We start from the raw sequence: 16,976 nt of genomic DNA on the forward strand, positions 1-16,976 counted from the left end.
TGTGCTGCTCCCTTAACTGAACCATTTGGCCCATGTTACCTGGGTGCTACAAGCCAGAAGGTTGGAACAATCCTTCTCTAGATGGATTTGAAGGAACTACTGAACACACTTGTATAATCTGTGTGCATTCAGTCCATGAATCCCATCTTCAGCAGGTGATGATCACATACTCTGCAGTCTATGTAGATGTCTTGAAGTAGATGTGAGAAGACAGAAAGCAAGAAAATGGGTAGTTTTGCAGAGGGAGTGGACAGTGAACAAGTAGCAGAGCTCCAGGATCTGTCAGGATCAATTAGACAAAATGCTTTTTGCTTCCTGTGCTGAATTGCAAAGGCGCAGGAAGGGAGAGATGAGACTTTCTTGCAATTTTGGCTGCTGGCTGCAAATGAGACATCCTTGTCTCAGTCCAGGAAAAATAGGAAGCTGGTGCCTGCCTTGAAGAGTTTGTAGCCCAGAGGGAGAGGAAGCAGGAGCGCAAGCGGCTTCTCTTTGCCAATTCAGTGGTGGAGCTGAGGCTGATGGACAGCTGGATCAAGGATGTTGGCTGCTCCTTCAGTTAGCCAGGAAATCCCTAACCTCATATCAAAAGCCTTGGCTTATTTGAATGGTGTTCAACAGAGAGCTTTGGCATGAGGARAGAGGAAAACATGGGAAGCAGAGATCTGAAATGCTGCGCTTGCCTCCTGGAAGCCTGAAGACTGTTGTGATTTCAGTGTTTTTCTGTTTGTTTTGACTTGTAGGGCTGCTCCGTAGATGGCCATAAGCTGGAAGTGAAAATCTCAGAGAGAGCTCTCAGGTAAAGCTACGTTGATTAACAATTATTAACTGATTTACTCTCAGGTAAAAGTTGATTAACAATTTTCTAAGTCGGTAAGAAAAGGGATGAAAGTTTGCATACATTAATCATTTGGAAATCGGAAGGATGTGCAATAAAATATACAAAATTTGCTGTCAAAACAGAAGTTAGTAGCAAATGTGAGTACAGGCATGATGTGTGATCTTTTCTCTGGGAGAGTAACCAAGTGCACRGGCAGAAGTGGATTGAATATATTTAGAAATTGTGATTGCAATCCAAAAGCTGAAAATTTTGATTTTTAGATGTAGGATTTAAAACAGTAAATTAATTTCTTCTCCATTTACTCTTTGATATWTCCAGTGCTTCCATAAGATGCCAGTGAGGATGTTGGTTGTGAACTATCTGGCTATTCTTTTATTTTCCTAATTTTAAGATTCCTCATTAAAATTAGATTCCCARTTTTAAATGAGCCGGAGTGCCCTGCATGTGTTGCTTTGTGTACTGGCCTTCAACTGCCCTTTGCTGTTGACTTCTTAGACCCACTGTGAAATCATCCCGGAAGAAACAAACTCTCAAGAAGCAGACGACTTCCAAGATCTTGGTCCGAAATATCCCATTCCAAGCTACTGTGAGGGAAATCCGGGAGCTCTTCAGGTAGGAAAGTGGTTTTCCATCTTTCTGTGGAGTGCTCTGTGCCTGAGCTGCTGTTTTCGATAAGAGATCTTTCTGTAACATCTTTTTCTTGTCTGTGGGGGTAAATGGGTCTTGATTGAGTGCAAATATAAATGTTTTCGTGCATTATCCCAGTATAGAAACTCTGCATCAGCCCAGGATTTTGTTAGAGCCACTGTGAAAGCTGTCGGAAGGGTGTCACGCTGCTCAGAGAACAGCAGCAGAGATGGGAGATCTCTCTTGTAGAACAACTGATACAGCACTGACTTTTTGTGCCCTTTAGTGCAGCACGTGCAGCAGCTTTCCTGGGTCTTGGCCGCCCTGGTTGGGGAGGAGCACCAGGACAGCTGCTGTGGGCTGCTGCTAGGCTTGGTTTTCATTGAGATCTGCCTCTGTCCTCCCTCTGTCTTGTGCCCACGACTTTGCATTTCTTTTGCATTGAAGAAGGAGCACTGAAATCTCAGTGTGCCTTCCAGGAGCCRTTGCTGTGCACACAGGGATGTGTCTGGTGCACAGCGTGGTGCTGCTCTGTCATCAGCAACGCCAGGACTGCAGGGACACGGGACTGCGCTGGCCTCTCCGGCAAGAATTATCTTGTCAGACTTGAGCTGAGTCTGGGGTAGCCTTGATTTGGGGGTCCTGGCCTGATGGGGCCATCCTAGTGACCACGTTGCTCTGTGTGTTGGCCTTTACTTTGTGAGGCATCTTGCTCCATGCGGGAGAACGTTATTTCCATTGCTGTGTGACCCATCCGAGGGGATTGCTGCACTGTTGCTGCCCTGCAGAGCAAAGCTGGGGGAATCGGTGTCCTTTTCCTCCCTGGTTTTTCCCACGTGCAAAATAAGAGTGATAGCTCCCATCTGCCAGGCAGAATTCAGTGCTGTTAAGAGGCAGCTTTTCTGTTGGGTTAGTGTAAGTGTGTCTAAGCAGAAGGCAGGCTCTTTAGTCAAGGCTGCTTCAGAAGGGGCTGTCTTGAGGAATTGCTTAATGCACTAAAACCGTGCAAAAAAAAAMCGTTGAAAACTGCCTTGTGAGGATCCATTGCACAGCATTTGTTGGGAGCAGGAAAGCAATGCGTTTCCATATATGCAGTGAATTCTTCCAATTTTATTAATATATAATATTCTCCTGACTTGACCTCAGTAAGGTGATTTCTTAGCTGCTGCTGGCCTCTTTCCTGGCACACTGGAGGAAAGGTGTAAGGTGGTGAGGATGGCTGTGTGTGGCAAGGGTATTTTGGGAGGCAGCTCCTTGGGTTTAATGGGCCCTGGGTTGTGACTCAGATCTTGGACACACTTTGTTGCTCCACGAGAAATGGGAGCAACCTAAATATCTCTGTACAACAGCAGAAGGTATTTTTCTTTGTAATGCTCTGCCGTTTCCAAGGTTTTGGGTGCTTTTGCTGTGACTCTGGTGCAAGAAGGCAAAAGAAATTGGCTGTGCTGAGTTTTTCTCAGTGCTTGGGACAGCGCTAGCCTAAAGCTCAGGGCCATTAGGCCGTGCTTGTCCTCYGTAACATTAGAGCAAACAGAACTAGGGGATTTATCCAACTTTTAGGGCCTTGTGTTAAGTGAAAATTGCTGGGAAACTTACGTACTTATCCTGGAAGGCAGACGTGTCCGACAGAGCCTGGTTTTCCCGTTTTCTCTCGTCTGGCACCTCGGTGCTGCAGAGAGGAAGGAGCAGCRGAGCGAGCTGATGAGCCCTGCAAGGTACGTGCAGCCTCCGGCCGTGCGTGCTGCTGACAGGACAATCACACGAACACCCGTTTCATTTACTTAACACATTCAGAGATGGGTTTTTTTCCCCCAAAACAAGAGCTTGCGGCGGGGGCCCCACAGTGCTCCCCCTGGCCCTGCCACAGCCCTTTCCCTTTGGAGCCGTGCCGGAGCGCTGCATCGTTCCCGAGCCAGCCCCGGCRGCTCCTAAATCACACGCCTTGGCCCTTGCGCTTCGAGCTCCTGCATTTAGGAGCCCGTTTTACTCCTGTGGGGTTATTTATTTCTGGGCAAAGGCTCGGTGGCTCGGCAGGGACGCGAGGGCTGCAGGGGGCACTCTTAGCCTGCCCAGGAAACTGCGCCGGGGACGATGGCCCTGCCACGCCGGGCAGCAGCCCTGCGCCTGCAGGAGATGCTTGGCAGGACCCGCAGCTCCTCTATTGTCTCAYGTGCTCCAGAGCCCTTTTACATCTCTGCAACTGGTCCTGTTTCTTTGCCCACTTCCTCTGCTGCATTTTTCCCCCCTCTCCTAATTATCTGGGCAAGAGAGAATTATTTATTGCAAAAAAGAATTTCATATTTTGAGCTCTGTCACGGGGAAGTTCTGATCCTCCTTTGCTGCTCCTGCACCAAAGCGGATGTTAATGACGCTGAAACGCAGCAAAACGGCCAAGTTGGGTGCTTTGAATGGTGAATTTTGAAAGCCTTTGTACCTGTGCGGCTCAGTGTGGGTGCTTCAGGAAATCCTACCCTGATTGTCTTTGCACTTTTTGATGTCACCGTTTATGGATCCATCACTTAGAAGCTCGAACTCGCCCGGCGTGTCCCGCATCGTGCAGAGCCGGCAGGTTTGGGGGTGTTCTGCTCCCAGGGGCTTCCTCCTTGGCCGTTCCTGGTGGCAGGCTGGACCTCTGGGAGCACACGGGTCTATGGAAAGCTCTGTGTGTAGGTGTGAAATGCAAATTGATTTTTCCCCAAGCTCATAGTTCACAGGAGATTCAAAGCAAACATGCTGCTTTTGATTTCAGAGTTTGGGGATAGAGAGTTTTAATTCTGGGGTTGGAGAAGGACGACGCTTAATTTTCTCCGCGCTTGAAAGCCGTGAGCGCTCACGATAATGGCCTCAAAGGCTCAAACCCTCTACCTGCAAATCCTCTTCCACGCAGGGCTCTGCCAGCACCACTTGTCACCCACCTCCCACGTGGCAGCCRGGCTGGGAGAGCTGCCTGTCCTGCTCAGGATGGTCCAACCCGCTGAGGTGGCTTTTCTGGGGCCACCGGGCGCGTGTCCCCCCCAAAACGTGTCCCGCCTTGTGCTCAAGGTGTTGGGCTCTGTCACTCGCCTGGGGGTTTTTTGAGACCCGGTTGGTGCTATTTGCCCTGGAGGGAGAAACACTTTTCAATTACAGTGGCTGCTTCTGGGGTAGGTGTGAAGATTTAGCTTTTGTGGGTGGGTTCTTTCCCTCTCCATTTTTATTCTTTATTAGATTCTGCTCTTATCTTCGCTCCCTGGAAAAATGACAAAGGATAAATCGTCCTTCCACAGCTCTTTGCGAGGAGCCGTGGTTGGGAGAGGAGAGACAAAAGGGCTGATATCCCATGAAGGCTGCTAATTTTTGCTACTAAATTGGGGGGCTTTTATGGCAAGACTTTTTTCAATAGAAACTCTAGATGTGGCATGCTGAATTGGAGTCCTGTGAAAGGCCACATTTTCACAGATTGGAGCTCCGGCAATTTCTGAAAATTAGACTCCTTCAAAATCTATTGCATTAGATCCATGCAATGCTCGTTTGAACTTCCAATTAACCGTTTGTTTCAGCATCCTGTAGCATCCTCTTTCTTCTCCCCTCTCCRTGCCAACTTTCTTGAACATAAAAACCAAAGGTGTTCTTGCAATTGCTGTATAACATTTCGGAAAGATATTTGCTGTTTGCCCAAAGAGGAATAACTAGATTTACAAAAGAGTTTCTTTAAGTTTTCCACCTGATCAAATGCTACCTGAGGGATAAATACTATAGAGTCTTGCTAGAATTGGACATACCTGGCAGTGGTACCATCAGAGGAAACGTTATTGGAGAGTCTGCCCAATTGCCTGTTGGAGGGCCGGAGCAGTTTCCTTCTGCCTGCTTTACAGAAAGTAGCTGAGAATCTGTAATTAGGCCTTTTATACATAGAATTCTCCTAAAATTGCAATGACCATCGCTTCCAGAAAATGGAGCAGCCCTTCTCTGCCAATTAGTTACAATAGACACTAATCTTCAAAATTCAGGGTGCTGTTCAGAACAAGACCAGGTGTCAGAAAGCTTTACTTTCCTGTACATCTGGCCATCTCCTGCCTTTCACCAGTGGGCACCAAGTTCAAGCAGCTGCTGTAAAGCTGCTAAATCATGAAACTGTAATTAGCTGAAAGACTGGCCTTGAGCTCAACCAAGGAAACAGCTACCAGAAAAAAAACAACAGAGAGGTAAACACAAAATGGGCTAGCGCAGAATGGACTAGCAGGTATGACTATCCCTATTCTGTTTTTATTTTATTTATTAAAAAAAAAAAAAAGGGAGTTCTTTAGGAAGACCTCTGGGGATGGGTGTCTCTCTTAATTTTAACTATTTTCTTGAGTAGTTTCTTGGCCTTGACAAAGCCGTGGCATTTATTGCGTCTGGCAAAACAAATGCCTGAGCCTGATTAGAAGAAAACAGATCTATTCCTTCTGATAGAGGGTAGAAGTGAAAGCAGAGTCACTGGGACGAGACGTTGGAATCACATCTCTCTCCTGCAAGGAGAAAATCTCCGGGAGAAAGATGCGGTGGATAAACTGAGCAGAGATCTTTTTTTTCCCCCTTTTTTTTGAGGCAGTCTTTATGAAGTTAATTTTATAAGATGATGCCTTTCACTTCTTCTGACCTATTATAATAAAGTGTAGTTATCAGAATGGGCTTTTCATTTCCCATTATAAAGGACACGGCGGTATAATGAATCCGTCTGCCAGACATGCTTGCTGTTCACACCTTTCTGCCAGTAATGGAGTCTACATGACTGGAGACAATTTCTCCTTCCCCGAGTACTGCTGCCCTCTTGAAGCCGTGGAAATCTCTGCTGCCGAAAGGCAGAGGAGGGAAAAATGAGCCCGTAAAAATGAGTTCGTAAACATGGGTGTCTCTCCCAGTGCAGCTGCTGGGCAGTATTAATTAGAATATTAAGTGCAAACAGCCTTGGGATGCGTAATGTTGCAAGCATGTCATTAAGCTGTCCCATGTCAGATTACTCTCCAAGTATTGCTTTTACTTTGAAAGCCCTACATGTTGTACTAATAATGTGTTGAAATCCAAAGTTTCTCCCTCCAGACTGTGGCAGCCTCGTGGCCCTTGGACGGGGGGAGCTGCAGGAGTCGGGTGGCAGCAGTGGACCTGTCCCAAACCAGCCTTTTCTTGGCCAAATCATCTGCTTAGCTCCCTGCAGGCTGCCGAGACTGAGGTCCCCAGCATGTCCTGCACCCTCACAGGGTGGTAGGTAGAACCAACACGCAGATCCTTCTCCCATCTGGAATGTTTTGGGGAACTTTTCCATAGCRCTCTGGAGTTTGGGGGGCAAAGCATTGCAAACCTGACTGTGATGCCTCAGACTGGGATTCGCAGGACCACGCAGAGACCGTTGGCTCCATGTCTGTCACCTCACCAAGGGGCAATTGCTGAGTTAAAGGCAATAGTTTCTACCAGGGCCTGATCCTAGACCYGCCTGCACCCTGTCACCAGGAGGGGGGTCCATAGCAAGGGAAGAGCCTGGAGGTCCTTTCCGGAGGGTCGTGCAYTGGACTTGGTGCTTGCTGCAAGGTCAGATTCACAAAATCCTGTTCTGGAGCAGTTGCAGATAAGGAGAGAAAGGCTGGGCCTGTGGAGCAAACATCTCGAGGTGCTTTCCTCTATCCTTGTGCATGATCCCAGCTCCCTGGTCTCGCTCAGGGATCAGGACATTGGCAGCAGCACATGGAAACACCGTGGCATTGTGTATGTTGCCAAGAGGCACCCGTTCACGTGGAGATGTGTCAGAAAYATCCACGAGCCAGAACTGGGTTATGCCTCAGTAAGAGGAGAACTTGGTCCCGTTTGAGAACTCGTGGCACTAACGGTGCCTCCAGAGTTTGGAGTTTAGCAGGATCACGGGATCGCATTCCTGAGGGAAAACATGAGCGATGCTTCTCCGGAGCCTCCAGAGGCGCCGAGGCTGGACACGTGGCCCCCAGCTCTGCTGTGACCCGGCTGGTGTGTGGAGCTGGTGGCTCAAGGGGGTCCTGCGCTGTCGAGCTGCTGAGGGGGAGCGATGGTGATTAGGCAGGARCGTGCGTTTCCCCGAGTGGTTTCCAGGGGCTGTGGCTGGATGAAAGGCTCATGTGGAGCTGCATGTCTTCCTAATTGCACRCGGAGCTTGGAGGAGGCGGCAAAGCCGGGAAAAATGAGGCTCTGGATGGCTCCCCTGGCATCCCCGGCACTCGTGGCAAAGCTGTTCCTGCTGCAAAGAGGATTTGCTGTGTTGGGAAGCAAGTTCAGAGCGTAAGGCTGCAACCAGGCTGGAGAAGGAAAAGGGGTCAGAGCAGGGKGGGAAGAGCAAGACTGTCCAGAGGTGGATGGGGGTCCTTGTGGTTCCAAAGGAGCGAGGAGCCACGAGGACAGTGGGGAGGAGGATGGGACTTGAGAGGAAGCATCAGGAAAGGTGAGACCTGGAGGAAGACGCAGCAAGCAAGGCCATGGTTTAGGAGAAGGGATTTGGGAAGGGAGCAGCTGGGGCTTAGGTGTCCAACAGAAAAAAAAAAACCTTTTTAAGGAAAAATAAAATGTTTTAAAGGCGACTTTCTGTGCAAGGTACAGATGGAGCTGTTGGGCACTGCAGGACTGGGGGGACGGGAGGCAGTCCCCCCACGCCAGCCCAAGGCCGTGTCCTCCAGAGGTGTCAATGAAAGCGGCTTCAGGTGGCGCCTGGATTCCAGTGCTGGAGTCCAGCTCCCTAACTGGGATGCAAGGCTGTGCCGTCCCCTCCCGGGCTTGTCCGGGAGCGGGGACACCTGGAGCTGTTGCTGCATCCCTGAAGCTGATGGTCCAGCCCGGAGCCACCCCTGCGTGGCCCTTGGGACACCAGGTAACCAGCCGGCCGGGAACAGCGGCCCCAGACACAGCCGCCACGAAATCCACCCCGTGCCGGGATCGTGTCCGACCCTGCGCCACRTTTCCAGGTGTGCTTAGAGCCCGGCTTAACTCGGGGATTTGCTGGGCATTGTTTGCCYGGACTTCCGAATTCCGGGTCGCCGGGAGCGGCGTGCCTGGAAAGGCGGGAGGCAGGTGCCTGCGTGGGCAGCATCCTGCAGATGTGAGCTCCGAAATCTGGAGGAGAAAACTGGGRCCTGCTGGGCTGGTTTATTTCTTCTACAACAGTTAAAAATCTAAATAAAACTTTTTTTGTTGTTGTTCCTCCTTTAAGTTGCTTCCTTCTGTGCTGGAAATCCGAGCACAGCAATATTGGGCTAATAGTCAGAGCCCAGCAATGCAACTGGCCAGTAATTTGACTATCCAAAACGAGCCGTGGGGTGGGGGAGAGTGAAACAGGCTTTTTCAGTGCTGTTTTTCAGTTGGAATTATAAAGGTGTTTAACATAGATAAGGAAATGTTTAACTCTGTGTTATCTTGACAGGGTTGCTTTAAAAGGTGGATCTTCCCAAGAGCAGAAGGAAGATTTTTTTTTTTCCTGCACATCTTTCCCTGTCTTGAATATTCATTGCAGTACTTGATTTTTATTTTTTTTTCCCTTTTTCCCCCTCCTCTCCTGCACTCCAAGCATCGCCTGCACACAGGTCCTTGGCTGCCTGCAGCAGCTGCCGAGACGATTCCAGCCTCCGGCTGCTGCTCGGAGCGGCTGTCGGAGCAAATTGAGGGCATTTCAAGGCTGCTTCGTTCTGCCTTTTGCAGAAGTGCCTCTTGCCAAGGCACCGAGCTGAGCCTAGTGATGGAGCTGGATTAGAAGGTCGCCTTTTGTCCGAGTTAGGAGTATGTATACGTGTCTTCTAGGAGACGGACATACGTCGTTTTTTGTCTTAGATTGCAGCCTTTTCACGTTCTCTTTGGAAATTGCCCATTTTCTGGGCTGCCTTTGGGTTGGTACTGGGAGCGTTGCAGAGTGTGCTGTGTCCAAACCACCCTGGGCAAACTGTTGGACTGATGTTGTAGTTCTTCCCTTGAGGAACAACCGAMATGTTTGTGTAAGAACAACATATCAACATTCCTTGCAATGTGGAAGGTCTGTGAATCGTGGTGCGGCAGCGTCGACCCATCCACCGTCGCGTCCCTTGCTCGCGTAGACGTGTGGGTAGTTTTCAGTCTCGCTTCGTGAAGAGGTCCTGAACAAGCCTCTAATGAGTCACAGTTTTCTGCTCGGGATGACACTGTCTCCCGTGTTTGCGTCTCTCTCTGCATTATTAGCGTTTCTGTAACCTCCTGCCTGCTGCAGCGTTTCTGCCTCTTCTCATCTGGCGGGTTTTAATCCCCCAGGACGTGGTTGTGACTGCCCGGGGCTGCTTGGAGCAGCTCTCACGTCCCACTGATTAGATCCCTGCCAAGGGCTGGCTCTGCCCCGGGGCTCGGGACTGAATTGGCTCTCGCGGGTTGTGCTCGGTGACCCTGTTAGCGCCTCTGCTCCTGACCACGTCTTGCTTACGTCTTGGTAAGGCAGCTCGCACTGACCATCTGCCTTCTCGCCTCCCTCCTGTCCAAACTGACCGATTCCAAGCATCTGGCAGAGCAGAAGGAGCTCTTAGATCTGGGAACTTGGTAAAAACAAGTGTGGGAAGAAACTCCTGAGATTAGTCCTTGGGGAGGAGGTGATGGTGAGAGCTGGACACCCCGTAGGTGGCCAGGAGTCCACCGCTGGACCTCTGCGGCATTTCCTGCAGAAGGGACATTTTTCCTTGGGGATTTGCCCAGTGAGCTCTGCGGGAGAGGCTCGGTCCTCTCCCTGGCACCTTGCTGGGCTYGACTTGAAAGCAGCTTGTATCCCCTGGGCTTCATCCTGCTCTCTCCATATCAGAGCAGCAGCTGGGGGGTTAAAGGAACCTGGGTGGAGAGGAGGTCCTCGAGCTGCTCCTTGCTCACTGCCAGCTTTCCCCCCAGGCACATTAGCTGTGCGCYGGCACTGCGCCGTCTCCCCCGTGAGCAGCGCGCGGGTCCCGGGGGGAGCAGAGCCCCTCGACCCCGTTGTGACGCAGAGCCCGGGCTTGGGGGCGCCTGCGGACACCTCTCTCCATGCTCCTCATCCAGCCCAGCGCTGTGMGAAGCCCCCAGGACACGGGCCCAGYGCGTTATCTGTATCCTCAGAGGTGTCCCTGCTTTTAAAACCAGCCTTTTGCGGTCAGCTTGTTGGCTGCCCCGTGGGTAGAGCTCTAGAGCACGTTGGGGCCATCAACTGCTGGAGGTTGTAGCCAGCCTAACCCCGGCCCCATTTACACCAGGTTTGGCCCTGGCAACTGAGGCAAGTGGGACTGCGGAGGGTTTGGTCCCAGCCCAACCAGACGTTGAAGGGTGGCCAGGCCATGGAGGTGGTGGCCTTGAGCCCTACGGCTGAGTGCTGGTGGTGCCAGAGCCTAAGGAAAGCTTGTAGCTTAGTACGTCARACTGAACATCTCCTCCCATCTCGGCCAGTCCCACAGCTCCAGCACACGGCACRGCTTCGGTACTGCTCTCTGAGCAGGTACTCAGTTGTTTTGTCACTAAGAGTTAGGATCTTGGATGGAAAAACACTGACCTGGAAGCCCTGAGCTGCCCCCGCGGGTTGGGGCTTTCCTTGGAGTTGAGAAGCAGCAGCAGAGGCTGAAGMGGGCTTGAATTGCCCCAAACCTGCYGCTCTGCTCTGCCTTTGAGCCCTTCGTCCGAGCTCTGGCCTYGTGGTTTTCTGTCTCCCACCAGGGCCTGGAGCTGTAAAACACTCAGGCTGGGGGGTTTGTTGGGTTTGTTTTGTTTAAGAGGTTTGTCTAGCAGCAGAACYGGACCTAAACTGGGCTTCAGTAACGGCTACACCTTGACCTAGAKGTGAGGATGGAGGAATCGGGACCACTCAGTATAAATGCAGGACCTGCTTAACCAGAGTGCTTTTAAGTTGCATCCAGCTCTGAAACAAATACATTTTCAGACGTCTTTTTGCTTTTTTTGTGTGTTTTTTACTGTTGGTTTCCCTGGAGCAGCCAGCCCTGGACCCTGGAAGTGTCATCCCATGGGGCCAGTTCCAGCGTGGCAGGAGGGGCGAGCAGCAGCTCTGCCTCGCCAGGGAGCAGCTGTTCCCAGTTTCCCTGCTTTGTCCTGTCCGGATCTGCGTACGCCGGGGTTGGGGTAGGCTCTTCAGTGCTGCGCCGCAGAGATCTCCCGATTCTCGTTGTATTTGAAGAAGCAGAACAGAAGCTCTTCACTTGAGCATCCACGTTCTTAATGCATTTGCATGCATTTGATCTTCCCTACGTGTTTCTCTGTTCTGCTGATGAAAATAATTAATCTGGTTATTTTTCTAAGTCACTCTGCAGCTTTACTGAGACAAGACTTAAATAAGGATTCTCTTTAAAGCTGAGCTATGTTAAAATAGCTGTCTGCCTATAAATATCTCATTGCTTCTATATTTATTCTCCTCCAGCTCAGGAGGTTCTACAGTTGAATCTGATTTTTTTTTTTCCTGCTGGTACAGTCATTTTAGCCCCTTATTTTAAGGCAAAGCTGCTTTTTCAGAAACGTGCCCCCGGTCCCGCTTTGGGGACCCAGGCAGTGCGGCTGAGTCTCCGCTCTGTGTTTGCTGGCTCCATGAATTTCCCCTTCTGTCTTTGCAACTCGCTGACTCAGACGAATCATAGGGGAAAGGAGATTTGCACTGGGCCCTCCTGCGAATGCCATTTGTAGCGTAACTTCTTTTTGACCAGAGCCGCGCTCTGATGGGGATTTTCCAAAGTGCCCGGGAGAGATAAATCCCCAAATCTCGGTGCTGTTCAAGCTGCGGGTTCCTTTGAAATCCTGACCTGCTGCCGATTACTGTGGTGACTTGGGAGCTCCTAAGCCCTGGTCCTGCAAGGTGCTGCACGCAGCGGGAACTAGGGCTTAGGAGAGCGAGCTCGGAGAGCCGCTTTGCGGTGACCTCCGTGCGAGGATTTGCGCGGGGCAGGTTTCGTGGGGTTTGGGCTGGAAGGGTCGCGGCTCTTTTCGCTCGTGCAGCTTGGGGAGAACAACGGYGGGAGCTGCACGTCCAGAGCTGTAGTCTGGCCTGTAGGTCCTGCAATGGTCCTTGGAGGTTGGTGTGGTACGAGGGCTCAGGAGAAGTCCTCTGTTAGTTGTTCGGTTAGGGATGGTCTCCTCTTGCCATGACAAATCTCTCCGGAGTTGGTTTCTGCCGTGTCCCAATGTCTTTCCTGTCCCCGCTGAAGAAAAATTTACCGTAACCTCGAAGAAAAAGCGGTCAGTTAGGTGAAATTGCAGATTCAGAGAGCAGCCGAGAAGGCAGAGCCCAGGCTTGGAAAAAAGGACAAACAAAATGGTGGTGAATTAGCTCTTTTCCTCAGCCCTAATCAACACTGACCGCAGCCTTTGGGTTCTATGTTGTGTATGTACCGAGTAAATTGTGTGATACAGTCTTTCTCCAARATAGTTACTGCTGGGAGAGGTGTGTGTTGGTGGCTGTATCAGATGGGGACCCTTGGGGGCCTCTTTTGGAACAAGCATGAAAGCTTCTGCAGTAGCTGAAATGCAGAGGAAGGGTCAGATGGGCCCTTCCGCATGGGCCCTTCCCAAAGGTTGGCACTGGCAGGGCATTACCTTTTTTTAAGGGAAAGGAGGGGAAAAAAAAAGAAAAAAAAAAAAAAAAAAAAAAAAAAAAAAAAAATCAGAGAGGAATTCTCAACCCCTCTGCTGGCTTTCAGTGACTTCTTCTGACACGGAGGTGCAATAGCTGATATTTTTGAGGCCTCTCAGTCAGCAGCTCACACGTTTTTGCACCATTAGACAGCTGTGAACCCTTAACTTCCTTGCAGAGTTCAAGTCCAACAGTAGCAGTTCAGCAAGTGGCCTCAATTCAAGTCCAACAGTAGTAGTGCAGCAAGTGGTCTCCTAAAGCCTATGAAGATCCGCGGGCTGGCTTCACATCCTTCTCCGTGGCTGCCTGAGGTGGCTTTGGARTCTTGAGCCTCGAGCTGTAAAGTTCCAGAACAAAAAAATCTCTTCACGCTTAACTACGCGGTGAATCGCTGCAGTCTTTAAAGCACGAAAATAAATGCGGATAATAAGCAGGTATCTTCTGCGGGACTGGGAAGCGTGCTCGGTAAGTCCTGAGCACTTTTCTTTGATCTTGCCAGCTCTAAAAGAGATGTATAACAAGAGCGAGACTGGAAAATAAGCCCTCCCTGGTGTCTCTCTCCCCCCACGGCACGTGCTGGAGATGGAGGGAGGACKGATGCTCCTCGAGCTGTGCCGAGACACGATGGCGAGGAGCGCAAATCTCCCCGAGTTGTTGAGTCTCTGCGCAACGTTTAAACCGCACAAAGTAGGATTAAGCGGAACCAAATTATGGAACCAAGCCTGATTCTAGCACCTGTTTAAGAATGACTTAAGTGGAGGGATATTAAAAATTTAAAACCTGCCACTAGGCTGCTGATGAAGGATTTAAAAATAATAATTACTGGGTGGGTTTCTTCTTTTCGTTTTGCTTGGTTTTCAGAATTGGTTTCTTTCTGTTTAGCATGCAGCCTAATTGCGTAATTACACGATAGACTGGAGTAGAATTTAGTGCCTGTAATACCAGTTATAAAGAAGAGCCCTAATTATGTATATCTTCTCAGGTAAATAATACATCAGGGGCATGGAGTGGCCTAATTACTGTTCTGAAAACCTGCCTAATGACTAATTTACTTGGAATTTCAGAAAGCTTTTGATAAGGTCCCTTACAAGCAACTGTTAAGGAAAATAAATCGAGAAGGGGTAAAATGTTTTGCTACGTTTTTAACAAGCGGTTTAAGCAACGGGAAGCAGGCTTTGAATTCCTGGCTTGGGGAAGSGGGGGAAGTCCTGTGGTTACAAGTTGGTCTGGGGCCAAGGCGCTCAGTTCGGATCCTGTTTTGCCCCGAGTTCCAAGGGAGGCTCATGCTGAATGAGGTTTCCCTGGAAAAAAAGGAGATTTAACAGCATGTCAGCACAAATGGGTAAATTTGTAGTGCCCTGGCAGCAGCACATTTGTGGCTAAATACTCCGCGGCATTGGGAATATTTGCGGTATTGAGCATCCAAGCATCTTTTGGAGAAGGTGCTGAGCCACCATGGAGCCTGATAGGGGCGTTTGGGAGCGTGGTGTTGGGATAGGGATAGAGAGGCAGKAGCAGGGCTCTGCAGATTCTTCTTCCATCAACACATCCCCATCCGCTCTTCTTCTACCAGGTTGGGTTTTGCATGGATTTGTTGGCCGAGTGTCACTGCATTTTGTCACCTGACAGTAGATGTGACCAGCTAGGAACCTGTTACTTCACCAGATTCACACAAATTTAACCAAAAGAAACAAGCCCAACATATTCCATGTGCCCAACCCTTATTGCTATATCTCCCTTGTCGCTTTCGCACAAATTTGGGGACAGAAGTGGAAATCTGGCTGGTGTTCATAGCCCCTGAGGAGAAGGGGGAAGATGCTGTTTGTGCTACAGTGCCAGAAAGGTGGGAAATCCCTCTGTACAAGACATGGGAGAATCCCCATGTTGGGAGCAGGAGGAGGGTGCTGGACCTGCTGGAAAACAGATTACTCTTTCAATTGCTTTTCTGATGGCTCTGCTGCTTTCTCGCTTGCACCTAAGGTGCTCCCATTTCACCCTTTTTAATCCCCAATCCCTCTGCTGCCTTCCTGGCTTGAGCAAAACCTTGCACGGCAGCTTGAGGTCAGCCAGCAGCCGCTGCGAATGTGCAGGTGAGCTTGAAAAATGGGAAGGCCGTGGCTTTTCCCAGCACGTGGGAAGCTGAGCCCCAAACTGGAGCCCCGAAGTCCCCGTGTCACCTCCCAGCGTGGCCGCAGGGCCCTCGGCTCCCTCCGCTGTCACCTGAGGCTGCAGTGGCTCCTGGTCCTGCCTGTCACCACCGAGGTGGACGCTGCTCCCRGGAACCTGCTGCTTGGGAATGGCCATTCCTGGTTCCTGTGGTCTCGTGCGGAGGACGGAGTTAAGTGGTGGTCTGCAGGGACCGAGGTACCGGGGGGTGAGTCCTGGGGAGCTGCTTGCATCCGACTGCAAAGCTTCCATGGAAAGTGGGATCTCTTGCCTTTGTGTCCACGTCCCCCCAAGGAGGTCGGTCTCCTTGTGTTGTGGAAAGGCAGCTCTGGCCCTGCCAGTGCTGGAAGGGAGGAACGAGTGTTTGCTAAGGTGACAGCCCTTGGTCTGCATGGGGGCTTGGAGGGAGCAGGAGGCAGTTGGATCGTCCGTGACTTCCAGCAGGATCATCAGGAGCAGAGAGCAAGGAGCTGCAGGACAAGGTCTTGAGGTAGGGACAGGCCAGTCCTGCCCTTTGGTCACCCAATTCACATACTGGGGACCAGCCAGGGCAGCCGGGCGGCTGCAGGGTCCCTCCGGCATCCTCTTCTCYCGGCTCTCTGCGGAGTGGGAAGCAGCAGCAGGAGCAATTTCCCCCATCCCGGCATGCTGGGAGACTCTTTCATCACCCACCTGCACATTCATTCGTTAAATTTCAGAGGTTACCGAGGAGACGTTATTGATGATGATGATGGTAATGGTAATAGGGGAGATAGGTGGCAGATTAATTCCTGAACTCTCTAACAGGATTTAAGCTAACAAGAGAGGAGGGCTTTTTTTTTTTTCCTGCCTCTCCCTCTGTCCTTTCCCTTCCTCCTTTCAGATATTTCCTGTGCTGGGGATAACAACACCAAGGAGTGTTAAATTGGCTCTGAATGTCCACCCCTGGCTGTCCACATTCTTGTAACGATTTCATTAGCTTGAATTATCCACGTTATTTTCTGGTAATGGGATTAGCGGGAGTGGAGTCAGCTGAAGTCCTGGAGCGGGAGGCGGGGAGGGCCCTTCCGCTGGGGATTTCATTAACTCTCTCATGCAGGGGGTGGAACTGGCCAGGGCTCAGCCCAGGGGCAAAACCATTTCCCGGGGTCCTGCATTCCTGAGGAAAGAAGAAAAGGGGGAAAGAAAAAGGGACCGTTGGTTTTTCTCCCCTCTTATAATCAGCAAGTCAGTGCGGAAGCGGAGATTGTCGGAGAAGTGGTTTGTTGGGGGAGGGAAGGGCCTATATGGGGGCAGTTTGGGGCATAAAACAGAATTTAGATGGTCATTGCAAGCGGTTGAATGCACTGTGTAGGTTGAAGAGCAGCTCAGGTCCATCCCTGCAGGACCCTGCAGCAGGAAGGGATTTGGGAGTTTTGGGAATGGCTTCAGCCATTGGCACCGTTTGGAGATGTCAGTTGTGCTCCTGCCTCTGGAGCTTTGCAACCACAGGCCCTGATCGGTTTGTAGCTAAGGGTGATAAGGGAAGTGAAGGGAATTTTGTGTTTGAAACTTGGAAAAAAAGATTCAGTTTCAGTATTTTATCATAATAATGGYCTGAATTGCATTATTTTATCATAATAATGGTCTGAATCTGTTTAGATTGACATCTAAACAGCCGTAGCAATGCCGCTCTAAAACCAAACACATGATAGGCATTTGGTTAATGGGAGAAAAAAAATGTCCCAGAGCTCGCTGTTTAAACACTCCCGTTTCAGACAAATTGGTTTGGAAGAGGGTTCAGAACAG

The 16,976-nt window shown here is 50.4% G+C and overlaps 1 protein-coding gene across 1 annotated transcript in view; it reads left to right on the forward strand.

The window, feature by feature from the left end:
* The window catches only part of RBM19 (RNA binding motif protein 19), a 58,741-nt gene that overhangs the window by 17,926 nt on the left and 23,839 nt on the right, over positions 1-16,976 (forward strand). Inside the window, exons 20-21 of the mRNA XM_026037817.1 lie at positions 741-796; positions 1,334-1,450. Of these exons, the coding sequence (XP_025893602.1) occupies positions 741-796; positions 1,334-1,450 (173 nt within the window). The remainder of the gene's footprint in view (positions 1-740; positions 797-1,333; positions 1,451-16,976) is intronic.

The sequence above is a fragment of the Nothoprocta perdicaria genome, unplaced genomic scaffold (assembly GCF_003342845.1).
Source record: "Nothoprocta perdicaria isolate Ctin4 unplaced genomic scaffold, notPer1 scaffold_2, whole genome shotgun sequence".
Lineage (NCBI taxonomy): Eukaryota > Metazoa > Chordata > Aves > Tinamiformes > Tinamidae > Nothoprocta > Nothoprocta perdicaria.